This window comes from Fukomys damarensis, unplaced genomic scaffold (genome assembly GCF_012274545.1).
Source record: "Fukomys damarensis isolate Sample0158 unplaced genomic scaffold, DMR_v1.0_HiC HiC_scaffold_37, whole genome shotgun sequence".
In the NCBI taxonomy this organism is placed as follows: domain Eukaryota; kingdom Metazoa; phylum Chordata; class Mammalia; order Rodentia; family Bathyergidae; genus Fukomys; species Fukomys damarensis.
The window spans coordinates 41,589,943-41,603,657 of NW_022900949.1; the positions used below are offsets into that span (position 1 = coordinate 41,589,943).

Here is a 13,715-nt window from a genome sequence, read left to right on the forward strand (position 1 = left end):
TTTTTGGCTTTTTTGAGACAGAGTCTCACTATGTAGTTGAGACTGACCTGGAACTCACTATGTAGCCCAAGCTGGTCTTGAACTCACAGCCGTCCTCCTGCCTCAGCCTCCTGAGTGCTGGGATTACAGGCGTGCACCACCACGCCCAGCTCAGAACATAATTTTTAAACTAGCACAGTTGCTCTTTGCCACTTTTCTAAGAAGACATTTACCTCCCTAGTCACATGTCCTTGTGCTAAGAAAACAAGTTCACAGGTTTTCTTCATGCCTGCTTTTAGAGCTGTCCTGGAATATCACATCTCTTCTGGACACTTATAACTGATATTATAAGCCAAGAAGGCTTCTTTAGTGTTGGCTTTGTGTCTCCAGACTGAGCTCTTCCCAGCCTGAGGTTCTGCATGTATGTAAGGAACTGATTCTGAAGTCAGGTGTATAAGTGGCACAGAGTCAGGGAAAGTACTTTTTTCCAGGAAACTCTACTATATCACTTACTCCATTTTCATTTGCACCTCAGGAGTAGCCCAACTGGAGAGGTAAAAGGTGTGTTGTAGACACTAGCCACAGGGGAGCGTTATCACAGGGGCCCTGTCTGGGGTGGGGAGATGGTATAACTAGACTGGCTAGGATGCTCCTGGGTCCTGGCTGAGGAGGCCTGTCAGCCTAGGTTCTGGGCTCAGGGCATACCATTTGAATGTACTGCTTCCCACTGAACAGACAGAGGGACCTAGAAGTCCCAAAGAGGAATAATGACCACACAAGTGACTTGGAGGGTTTCAAGGCCCCTCTGGGGTGTTTGGATTGTGATCATGGAAAACAGAACATTTCTCACAAGCAAAGGCTCATTGGTTGATATATAACTCAAGAGTCTGCTGCCTAGATTAATAGTTGGATACAACTGTTGTGATAATGGCTGTAGGGGGACCAAGGAGCAAAATGGAGGACAAGAATTTGGCACTACCAGATAATGGTCACCAGGACTCAGTGTTTTTGTTTTTGTGTCACATGCAATGTGTCAGGGTCTTATTACTTTAGCAGGGGCACAAAAAGAGCAAACCAGGTCTGGAGATGACCCAGCACAGATCCTAGGGTGCCAGGCCTCCTCTACAAGGCCCAGCATTACTATAACAACCATACCACACACAGGTCAAACACCCAGTCCCATCAGCCAGAAGCAGCGTCTGAGATCTGGAATCGATGCTCTTTTGGCTGGGGCCCTGAGCTCCTCCTGCTGGCCGGTGAGAATGTTGGCTGGCTGCTGCACTCACACAGACATGGAGCTTGCTCTTGTACCCTTTCCTGTGAGGCTCAGGAGGGAGGAGAGGCCCCCCTGGGTGCTTTGCTGTGTCTGCATACATGGAGCCATTAAAACACATGGAAACTGAGGTGGAGTTAAGAGCACACTCTCTGTTTACAGAAGGGAGACTGCATCTCAGGGAGCCTGGCTCATTCTGGATCATTTTGGAGCAAAGGAATGGGACACCCAGAGCCACTAACTGGGGATCTGGGTTTCTCCTAAGGGCTCCCACTCATGGCCCACTTTTACTGTGAAGCTGATTTAGAGCAAAGAGGGATGGGCCAGGCTCTCTTCTGCATATTCAGGAGTATCTCACCAGTTCTGGTAGCTCTGGGACAGGTAAATAATTTCACCTTTTGAAACCAAGACAAAAGACTAGGGAGTTTCCTTTTAGCATTTGAACATCTCCCACTATCTATAAAAGAGCCTTCCTCAGACAACGCAGGGATACCAGGAGGATAGAGGTGCTCACATTCAATATCCATGGTGTAAAGGAGGGAGAAAAATGGGTCTCCTCCTCTCTTCCTAGATGTGGGTTTGAACAAATATTGTAAAGTTTCTGAACGTCAGATTTCAAAGCAGAAGGTTTGCTGATGCCTGGTACCTCCTGTTAGTCTACCTCTTCAACCTTCAGCAATTTATATTACAGCAATTTATATTTATATTTATATTTTCAAACCAGGAAAGAGGCCTTGGCAGCTAATGGTAGGCATCTATTCTGATAGCTGGAAGTAGGAGCCAATACGTGGACAAGTGTGGGCTGGGCAGAAGATAGGAAGGCAAGGTGGGTTGGCAGTGAGGCTGGGAGTGAGCTGCAGGAGGCTGTGAGCAGTGGCCTTAGGTAGCACAGGCAACTCACTAAGAGCAGCCCCCATAGCACACTGTGTGCTGTACCTGTCTACATGAGTCCGCTTGTACCCTCAGAGCAGTGTCACAGCAGAGTGCTGGGAGAGGCAGGGTTGCTCCCATGCCCAGGCTTCCAGTCAAGTCGGCCAAATGTTCCCAGAGCACCACCCAAAGAGAGGCTCACCCTCTTCCCCAGGGAGGAAAGCAGGGCTACCACTCCCTCAGCCTATCATCTGGCTGCTCATCTGCCCCACCCTCTTGCGCTAGTCAGACTCTCTTATAAATTCCTCTAAGAAAACTAGCACAGTACGCTGGAAGTCTGATGAAGGAGGATTGTGGGTTTGAGCCCAGCCTGGGCAATTTAGGGACACATTAACACCCTATTTCAAAAAAAAAAAATAGGGAGAGGGGAGTTTGGGATGTAGATTAGGGCAAAAGCCTTAGAGTTAATCCCTAGTATCACAAAAGAAAGAGAGAGAGATAGAGAGAGAGAGGGAGAGAAGGAAAGGAAGGAAGGAAGGAAGGGGAGGGGAGGGGAGGGGAGGGAGAAACAAAGAAAGAGGAAGAAAGAAAGAGAGGGTCTTCCCTCATCTATTCCAAGGCTTGGACTTTCCCTAGTCCCTGCCCTGATAGCAAGCCTGAATCTTAAACCAGAGTGGGTGTTAGGGGAAGGCAGGGAGCCAACACAGTGGCTCTGAGCCTCTCCTATTGCATGCATCCCACTCTTTTCCAGCAAGGGCCAGGGTACCAGATGGCCTAGGAGTGGTGCTGTGAATTCAGCATGGATTCTTCTGTTACAGCCAGCAGCCTTGCCCACTCCTGGCCATACTGTTGCTTGAGCCAGAAAAGAATGAGGACAGGTGTTAGGATATGGGATCTGCAGTGTACTATGCTCAGAAGGAGGTGTCTACCCATGTGCCCAGTCTTCCGTTCCCTGACCCTAAATAAAATGGAGGTAAACCTCCATGTGGCAGCCCTTGGGGAGCTTTTTCACCCACTGTATGTCTAGTCTTCAGACACTTTGCCTTATAGTAACCAGTTGGACCCAAGCAAACTCTTAAGTCTATAGGGAAGTGCCCTCCAAATTTCAGCCAGCCTTTGGGCACTCAGCCCTGCTGCTAGTACATGCCCCCTGGGTGACTGTGTTCTGGGAGACAGCCCTTCCCTGTTTGGACCTCTGCAGTAGGAAGGCCAGGACCACTGGGGACATGAGGAAGAGGCAGCTGTGTGAGAGCAGGAGCTGTTCTGTGATTGGAGTTACCAGGCATGGAGCTTCACATTCCTGCTATAAAGTAGGGCCGCATATTCAGCTGAGAATGAATGTGCCATTAATTCAGCACAAAAAATATGAAATCTTATTCCTAAAGCACTTGTTTTTATATGTGAGAACAAAGGAAATAATGAGAAGAGAATCAAGTAAAGATGGAAGAGAAAAAGAGAAATAGGTGAGGAAGGTGAGGGAAGCAGAAAAGAGAGTGACAGAGAGAAAGCCAGAAACAGGAGGAGGCAACCAGCAAAGAATCTCAGTCAGGCTAGCTTTGTTGTTCCTATTGTTTCTTCCCCCGAAGTCCTTGGCCTGGACAGGCCTGCCTGTCTAAGTCAGAGGGTGGCCCTCTCCCTTGTTCTCACCCTTTACTCCCTCCACATATGCCCCCCGCCCTCGTACCAGGGATTGAACTCCAGGACCTTACATTTGCAAGGCAGGTAGTGGCACCACTGAGCTAAATCCCTGGCCCTGCTTTTTTATTTTTTTTTTTTTTTTTTTTTTTTGAGATAGGGTCTTGCTTTGTGGTTCAGCCTGGCCTCAAACTGGAGCCAATCCTCCTGCCTCAGTCTCCCAAGCGCTGGGATTATAGGCATGTGCCGCCACACCCAGTCCGCACTGCATTTTCTTTTTTTTCCCTCCACAAATGCTTTTTGGGGGGGAAAAAAAAGAGCCTTAGATGTGTGCAGATCAACAGGAATAAAGTATGCAGGCCAATGAAGAAGCAGCCTTGGGCTGGGCATTTAGCTCAGTGGTTCCACCACCTTCCTCAAAAGCTCAAGGACCAGAGTTCAATCCCATCCCTGGTACCAAAAAAAAAAAAAAAAGAGGCAGCCTTTCCACCAGAGGCCACTTGGTGGAGACACAGCCACACCAGGGTCAAGGCTGAGGAGGAATAGGAGGAAGTGGGCCTGAGTTGCTATGACTCCACAGAGGGAATGTGATGCTGTAGAGCCAGGTCTAGGATAGCTGGGTGCCACAAGCCAGGACCAGAAGACATGCAGATCCTGCTAGGCTTTCTGAGGTCTCCAGATGCCATCTCATCTGTTGGAAGGTGGCAGTGGGAAGATCAGATGTGCACTTAAAACTACTCTTCTGGCCAAGTGGTGGTACACACCTGTAATCCCTGCATTCAGGAGGATAATGAATTTGAGCCCAGCCTGGGTGATTTAGCAATACCCTGACTCAAAAAATAAAAAAGGACTTGGATGTAGCTCAGTACAAAAGCTCTGGGTCCAATCTCCAGTACAGGAGGACAAGAGGAGGAGGAGGAAGAGAAAGAAAAGGAGGAGGAAAGAAAGCATCTGCCAATAAAAAAGGCAACCCACAGAATGAGAGAAAATATTTGTAAATCATATACATACCTAGTAAGGAATTGATAAAGGAATAGATATACAGAAAATACAGAGTTGTCCTATAACTCAACAACAACACCATCAGCAGAGCTCTTGATGCCTTACTGGAGAGCAACATAGAAAAATCAGGCACACAACTTTTTCCCCCCTCAACATCATATTTATAAAAAATTTAAACTAGCCAGGGATTTGGCTCAGTGGTTCCGCCACCTGCCTTGCAAGTGCAAGGACCAGAGTTTGATCCCCGGTACCAAAAAAAAAAAAATTTTTTTTTTTAATTAAAGAAGTTGAAAGAATTGCAAGGGACACCCACAGATCCACAGCCTGTGTTTATAACTAGCTTATTGCTCCTTTGGTTTTACCACATATCCATCAGACTATCTGTCCATGTGCCTATCCATCTATCTTATCTTTTTATTGAATTTTAATGTTGTAAATTTTAGTATATTTCTTGCTAATTGCCTGAGCACATTGTTAGAGTTTAGTATTTATTTCAGGTTATTTTAGGTAACATTTGCATATAATGAAATGTACAAAGCTTAAACATGAACAGTATCAGGTGGGACAGACCTTTGGGGCTATGGGTCATCTACAGGGACTGTTGAGAATTAGTTCAATAGAAACCTGAGAGGTAAGGGCCAAACTTTTAAGGAGAGGCCAGGGTGGAGGGGCCTGGAGAGCAACAGAAGCTAGGAGGGAAGCAGGTTAGGGAAGCCAAGGTAGGAGCCCTTAGGCTAACAGGAATTTTATAGAGAAGCTGAGCCAAGTTCCAGCAATACATCTTCTCCTAGAGGGTGGGACTGGGCACCCAGAGGAGTATATGGCAGGAGAGTGTAGGCGGGTTGTCCCCAAGGTATGTTACAGGGCACAGTGGCTGGGCCTGGGAGGGAGAAGAGGAGACACCCCCACCCCCATAGCAGTATAGAAGGAGGTGAGAGCTGTGGGGAGGTAGAGAGGCAGATATGCCCAGAGATCAGAAAGGGAATGTGGAACCCCAGGCTAATGAGGGCTTCTGGCACCCTGGAGTCATTAGGTTCTATCTCCAATCCATAAATCCTAGCCTCAGATGTGAGGCAGTTTCTCTCAAGGGCCTGCATTGGCACAGGCCTCTCCTGTGGTCACATCTGGCTGATCCACTTTTAGACTAATGTTCCCTGTCCTCTAGTTCCCTGTTGTACCTGCTCCCTAAGCCTGAGGTCTGTCAGCTGACAGGTGAAGGCTCTGGATGAAGTGGTCAATACCTTTGTTTAAGGGCTACTGGGCTGTGTATCCCTCATACTGACACCTGGATAGTGAGTCACAGACAGGAAAGGCAGGGTATACACTAGCCAAAGGGCCCCTCCCAAGAACTTCTGATATGGCTCCTTCATAAGCTATTTCTTTGATGTTTCCACTGTACCAAAATGGAGTGCAGGCAAGCAGCATCAGGCATGATGTCATTGCTGAATGATCTGACACACCAAGTGCTTACTCTCCTAGGGAGTGCTGGTGCTCAGAGAGCTACTGATCCCTGCAGGAAGCAAGGCTAAGTGATGCATGTCGGCAGCCCTTCTTTCTTGCTAGTAGTGACAGGGGACGAGGAGTGGGAAGAGGACCTGTTAGTGCTGTGGCCTCAGAGCTTTCTGGCAGTAAGGAAGGTTCTCTCCAGAAGCCTCCAGCTATGGCCAGGAGGCTGCATCCCACTTCCTGGTGCTGAGACACAGGGTAGCAAGTCTGATCGCATCAGTACCCCTGTGGGGAGGGAGGATATAGAAGCCTTTTCTGTAGCTGCCCCTACTCCTCTCCCTGCCTCAGAGCCCAGTAGAGGAAGCAGCAGGGAGTAACCACCATAGATCACTCACAGCTGTACATTCAATTTAGGGTTCACAGAGCCCCTAGCCTGGTTCCCAAGCCCCTGAACCCTTGATGAAGTCCCTAGTTGCCCTTCTGCACATTGAACAGTTTGAGCAAAGAAGTGGTTGGGAGACTTTTCTCTGGGAGACTGCTCTTAGACTCACACAGTGGACAGGACCCTGCCTTTCTAACCCCCAGCAGGCTCCTGGAAAGAGTACACCGGGCACCTTCAGGAAGTCACATTTTAGCCTGTTTCCTCTGCCTCCCAAGCCAATTCTTGACCCTGTAGACCACTCTGAGTCTTCTTTTCCTTACTACCACTCAGACTTTCCCTGGGGTGGGGTACAAGGACTTCTATGAAGGGTGTTTCAGCTTTGTGAGATAGCAGGATGGGCTTACTTGCCTAGCAAGGAGTGTCTGGCATAATAGCCCATTTCAGGGTGGCCCAGGGAAGACTCCCAGCTCCAACTTTGGCTCTGGAGCATGAGGAATGAAGCCTGTACATCTCCTGGCCAAGTGCCAGGTCAGAATAGCCGGCCCCTCAGAGAAGTTTCCTGTCATACATGGAAGGTCAGTCCCTCTGGTTCCAGTGGGCAGCCAGTGTAGAGAGTGCCCAGGAGCCACAGGGGACCTTCTCTGCTAAGTCTTCTGCCATGGAGGCATTATTCTGTGCAGTTAAGGAAAGCTACTGGTTCCAAGGCCAGGACAGGCTGCCACAAGACTGTCTGTGTGCACTAAGCCTGGGTATCCTCTCTCCATACCCCTAGCCTGGAATGGGGACTTGGGACTAGGGAGGAAGGGCCTTAATATGGGCCCTTCCCAACGAACTGCAGAAGAGCTTTGGGTGAGGTCAAGAGAGGGAGGCATCACTGGGTCCAGAGAGCTCCTCAGCCTCTGGCCTCCATGGAAGGCCTGGCATGCCAGGTCTATCTGCCTGGGCTCAAGCCCAGGAAAAGCTCAGGGGAGGTTTCTCACCACCGCCTGGAAGAGTTTAGATAGAAATAGCTGCACCCATCTGGGAGATGAGTTACTGAGGGGCGTTTCAGCCATTTCTTGAAGAGGTTCTATTTTAGGTGAGATGCCTATGATACAGCCTGGGTAATGGGAGCTGGGGAAAGGAAGGTGCTAATGGTACACTGAGCTTTAGCATGTGCCTTTATTTAGCCCTGTCCAGAATCCAGGGGAGGATCATCCTGGAACCCTACCTCCAAGATCCCTCTTCAGGAAGTCTCCCCTCAAGTTATACTACAGCCCCCAGGTACATGATAGAAATAGGATCTTGGATGTGGTTGGGCACCCACCACAGAACTGAATTTGCCACCCTGGGCCAGAGGCTGGGCATACCCCCTGGGGACTAATCCCCTCCCAGGTCCCTCTCAAATGAGCAGAGGGGCAAGGATATAGCTCAGTGACAAAGTATGTGCTTAGCACGCATGAGGCCTTGGCTTTAATTCCCAGCTCCCAAAAAACCCACAAAAAAGTAAGCAGAAGTGGCCTGCCTTGATGGGAATAAGCCCTCCCCACATACAAAAAACTTACCAGGGGTTCTTTCAGTGTGGCCCTTTGGACTGAAGTGTCTTCCACCCAACACTCACAAAGCTGCCCCTGAGTGGGTTAACATTTCCCACCTCACTGCTTCAGTATATCACTGTTCAAGTTTCTAGAGCTCAGCTTAGTCTTTGAGGTGCTCTGCCATTATTTGTGGGGGTGATTTCTAAACTCCTGGGTTGGCTTATGGGAAGCTGAATGGCCTTAGAAGAGTGCAGAAAGCACTGGGCTCCAGCCTTTCCAGGCTGGGAATCGGGAGCTCAGCAGGGCTGTCCAGCCCCATCTTGCCAGAAACACTCGCTAACTGGATGACAGTAACAGTATATTGCTAAGTTATCTCAGATCTCTGTTTTTTCTGCTATGATGACAATGAGAGAATGCTGGGAGACATGTCCTCTGTGGTGCTTGGCACAACAGGTGCTCACTAGAGTACAGTTCTCCCCTTCCTTGGGTTTTACTGTTGGGCTGCTGGTGCAGATGCCCAAATCTACAATACAACTGTGGGCCTGGGGAGCACTCCTGAGGTTGAACAGAAGAGGCCTCTGCCCCATGGGTAGAACTAGACCTTTCCTTGTGCTGACTGGGCTACCAGGATGTATTTAGAACCTCTGGCTGCAGCCGTAAACGGGAAAACTTTGGTTCCAGCCTTGGTTCATTGAAGCACCAAATCTGGTGGCTTCAGCCACATAAGAGCTGTACCCCATATCACTCTCAGGCTCAATCCCACAAGCAAGCCTGTCTGGGATGAGGCTTTTCTGGGACACACTTTATGTGTGGGTTGGAAAACACCTGTCCACAAGAGCTGGCTAGGAGATAACCAGAAAACAGATTAGTAGACAATTTTGGATAGAATTAGCCCTCTGAAGAAAAAGAAAACAAAACTGGGTGATGTGGTGGAGAGTGCCTGGGGTGTTCTCAGAGCAAGATCTGATGGGAATGTGTTCCTTGACCTGAAACCTAAACAGCAGGCTAGGCCAAGGGGCAGGGCTGGCAAGCAGAAAGGCTTGAGTACAGGAATGAGTTCCAAGGAGCCCTTGGCAAAACAGGAGTTGCAGTGTGTTTGGGAGAGTCAGCTCAGGGGAAATGACAAGGAGAAGCCAGAGAGAGGCGTTCTGGATAGCGCATGAGGCTGTGGTGAAGAGTTCCTGAAGCATGATGGGAAACCACTTAGAGGGACTTGAACCTGAAAGAAATATGCTCTGATTTACAGGTGGGGTTTTCAGAGGAAAAAAATACTAGTGGTTCATGGAACTGAAAGTCTAAGGGTAGACTTAAGGCATAGCCAAATCCAAGAAAGTAAGGAAGTCAGGGCTGCTCCTTTGTCCTTTTCTTGACTCCCCTCTGTATCTGTTGGTTTTAGGCTATCTATATGCATTTTGGGAGAGAAAACCACTGACTCCTTGAAGGAAAAAATAAACAAAAACAAAAACACCCTCTCCTGTTATTCACTTACCATATATGTGACACAAAGTGCTCTGATTGGCCTCAATGGTGAGGTCGCTTGTCCATACTTATATAGGCTCATAGCAGAGGAAACTAAGAGATATGATCCAAAAATATGGTGAATGTTTACTTTCAAATTTTTTATCACAGTAAAAGGCATATTGCCCTCACAGTGCTCCCCCTTGCTTCAAACACACTTATCTCATTTTTCTTTCCACTTTTCCGAAGCAGTCTGGAAGTCCTCTTTCATGTCTTTAGCTGTACTGTTGTGGCTCCCTTGATATTCTGAACCTGTTCAAAACATTTACCTTTCATGGTCATTTTGACTTTGTGGACAAACCAGAAGTTACATGGTGCCAGGCCTAATAAATAAGGTAGATGAGGACACATTGCAATGTTTTTACAAGTCTACTTTTTTTTTTTCTGTACCGGGGATCGAACACAGGTCCTTGTTCTTGAGAGGCAGATGGCGGAACCACTGAGCTAAATCCCCAGCCCACAAGCCTACTTTTTCTATTGATTGGCTCTCAACACCAGCATTCACCATATTTTTTAAAAATCACATCTTGTAAAAGCATTAAAGGGAACTTCAGAACTGCTTCAAAAAATGGCAAAAATGATAGGATAAGTGGGGGAGGGGTGGATCTTTTGCAAATGGAAAGGAGACCAAGAGTTAGAAGAAGTGGGGGGATTATGGAATAAAAAGAAAAAATAATTGAGATGTGTTATGTACATGTACCAACTCCCCATGAAATGTGTAATCATGTAGAATGATAATTGTGTTCAAAATGAGGTGAATTAATGACTATGTCTTTCATTGTAATAATTTTTAAAATTTAACATTCACCATATATTTTGATCAACCCTTGTAAACCTCTAACACATAAATAGTAACACATGGTACTGTTGTTGTCCTGGAGGCATAATTACCCCATTTTTTTCTCCTTGCAGCTGGGAGGGTAGCTCAGTGGTAGAGTTCTTGCCTAGTATGCTCAAGGCCCTGGATTTGATCTGCAGCAATGAAAAAAAATTGTCTTCCTTAAGAAAAACAAAAATCTTATTGTTTCCCACTTATATCAATCACTTAAAACCCATTACTGTCTCTTGAGATTTTTCATTATATATCTTATCTCCTCAGTGAGCGCCTTAAGGACAGGAATCATGGATTCTTTTTACTCCCTCTTTCAGCTGTCACTCTTCACCTGCTCACTCTGCAAAATTTTACTGAATGTCTCTTGCACACCAGGCACTACTCTAGGGCCACGCTTTCCCTTCTGTTTGTGTTGTCAGAAGTCATTCTGAGTGCTGAGTAGAAATGGCCAGAAGCGGGCAGCAGGGTAAGGAGAGTGACCAGTTGGAGACTGTCCATCAGGAGGAGAATGGTATGGACTGGTGTGATAGGACTTGGAGATGGAGTTCCATGTGCAGATCTGAGGTACAGCTGTTGGGCAGCAAGAAGGACTCAGGAGCAGAAGAGTCTGGCAGACAGGGATTGGTGGGTAGAGATAGGGTTGATGTTGGGCTATCTCTGCTCTGCCCCATATGTCTGGCAGCACCTAGAGGGCAAGGGAAGTGCCATCTATGATTGGCCCTGCTCCCCAGCATCCCAGAGACTCTGGAGTAGGGGCTTGATGCTCCTGTGTGTGCTAGAACCTTGCCCTGTTGCCACAGGGCCTGCACTGACCTGGGTTCTGAGCACCAGCCATTCAAGCTGACTGTGTTGCTTCTCTCCCCAGGTGAAGGAGTGGCTCTGTCTCAACTGTCAGATGCAGAGGGCTCTGGGAATGGACATGACCACTGCGCCTCGCTCCAAGAGCCAGCAGCAGCTGCACTCCCCAGCACTGTCTCCTGCTCACTCCCCAGCCAAACAGCCCCTGGGGAAGCCAGAGCAAGAGCCATCTAGGGTCCCTGGGGGACCACAGCTGGGCTCCCGACAGGCTGACACATCCAGGGCCACCCCAGTGCCCAGGCCTGCCCAAGCAGCTGCCCCTCCAGAGGTGGGGAAGGTGTCTCCTCAGCCCTCTGTCCCTACCAAGCCTTCCACAGCTGAGCCCAGGCTACCTACAGGAGAGGCCCCAGCAAAAAGTGCCACCACAGTGCCCTCTGGGCTCAGTGCCAGTGAGCAGACCCAGGAGGGCCTCACTGGGAAGCTCTTTGGCCTTGGCGCATCACTGCTGACCCAGGCGAGTACCCTCATGTCTGTGCAGCCTGAAGCTGACCCTCAGGGCCAGCCTTCCCCCAGCAAGGGGCCCCCTAAGATTGTCTTCAGCGATGCCAGAAAGGAGGCTGGTCCAAGACCTCCAACCTCAAGGCCTGGGCCAATACCCGGAACAAAAACTGAGCCTGAGGCTAGAATGGGACCTGGATCTGGACCTGGAACCCTGGCAAAGACTGGGGGAATAACCAGTCCAAAGCATGGCAAAGCAGAACATCAAGCAGTATCCAAGACTGCAGCCAAGCCAAAGACCACGCCGAAGGAGAAGGCCAGCTGCCCACTGTGCCAAGCTGAGCTCAACATGGGCAGCAAAGGCCCCGCCAACTATAATACCTGCACCACCTGCAAGCTTCAGGTGTGCAACCTGTGTGGCTTCAACCCAACACCCCACCTGGTAGAGGTAAGAAAGCTGAGCCAAGCATGTTCTTTTGATCTTAGAGAGGGGCCAGGGCCTAGGGCAAGGGGACATGAAGCCAGGAAGCAGCAGTGGGACTGTCCCTCACAGCTGATGCTACTGAGGACCATGCTCCCTTTCCTGCCTCTGCCTTGGCTCTTTTCTTTCCACTCAAGAAACTTATTGGCACAGTGGCAGAGAGAAATTGTGCCTGCTGCCTCTGATTTGCTGATCAGAGGGCTATTTCAGGCTTGGGAGACCCTGAGCTGGCCTCCTCGTTTCCAGCCACTGTCAGTATGGCCCTGATGAAACATGCCACCTCCTTTACTCAGACAGGAAAAGGCTGAGGTTCCATCCTGCCCTTAATCTGTGACCCTCACAAGGGTAGGGAGTTGAAGGGCTATGGAGCAAAAGTCTGTGCCCCAGGCACAGGATGGAGCTAGAGGCTTTCTACAGTAAGACAGACCCATTGCCTAAGCTCCTGCCCAGCTAGCTGTGTTCACATTCAAGCCTCTGTCCTGAGGCCACAGGTGTGTAGCTGTCTACATATCAAAACCATGATCCATATATTTTCTCCTGACTGGGCTGGGCCTACGTTCTTCTAAGGTCTGCTTATAAGGATGCACAGAGATGCTTTGCTTCTTTTTTTTCCCCCATTAAGTTTATTGATACATTTTAGGCACACAGTACAGTTACATTCATCTTCAAGATCTTGTACCTTACATGATGTATCCTGGTTATTTTTTTCCCCATTCCCCTGCCCTCCCTTCACCCCCTCCACCCTTCCCTATTTACAAAGACATTGTTTCCATTTTTTTCCTTTTCTTACATTTTTTCTTTTTCCTTCTTTCCTTTCCTATATCCCTACTTCCCCTACTCCTTTAGACCTTTTCTTCCTATTTCACACTATCAATTATACATTTTAATCCTTACTTACACTTTTAGTTTTACAGAGATGTTCTTCTTACCCATAAGACAGTTTGGGGGAAAAGCAGGGGCTAGGGCTGATCTGTCTGCAATCTCTGCTCCAGGGCAGGATACTGGGCACTGTGTAGAGCCAGGTAGAAGGGAGCAAGAGGCCCAATGTTCTTATAAAACTTGGAGTCTAGCCTGGAAAGCCTGGAAAGGTGGAAATACTCCAGGTCTGTACCCTTGGCCTAGAGGCTGCATCTGCTCCTGCCCCAACTCAATTACCCACTCACTGTCCCTTGCCCCGGGCCACCCATGTGAACCTCACCATGGCTGCCTTTGATATGGCTGTGTATATCTCCTCAGGATCTATGACTGGCTTATCTTGCAGGTGGATGTGTATCATATCAGGAGATGGCCAATTCAAGACCCCTATTTCCTGCACATCAGTGTCATCTAAGCCCTTTGGACTTAGGCTAAGCCATACATGGCTGATTGCAGGGCAGGGGGTGGGAAGTACAAACCTGCACTGGCCTGGGGTGGGACAAGAAAGAAGAGCATAGTGTTGTATGGACTCTATGTCGCCTTGTTTTGACTTGTGTTGATCCAGGCCT

General features: G+C 48.7%; 1 protein-coding gene across 1 annotated transcript in view; it reads left to right on the forward strand.

Moving 5' to 3' along the window:
- Bsn (bassoon presynaptic cytomatrix protein) overlaps positions 1-13,715 on the forward strand; it is a gene marked incomplete at its 5' end in the record, with an annotated part of 89,189 nt that overhangs the window by 48,924 nt on the left and 26,550 nt on the right. Inside the window, one exon of the mRNA XM_010615655.1 lies at positions 11,320-12,198. Within this exon, the coding sequence (XP_010613957.1) occupies positions 11,320-12,198 (879 nt within the window). The remainder of the gene's footprint in view (positions 1-11,319; positions 12,199-13,715) is intronic.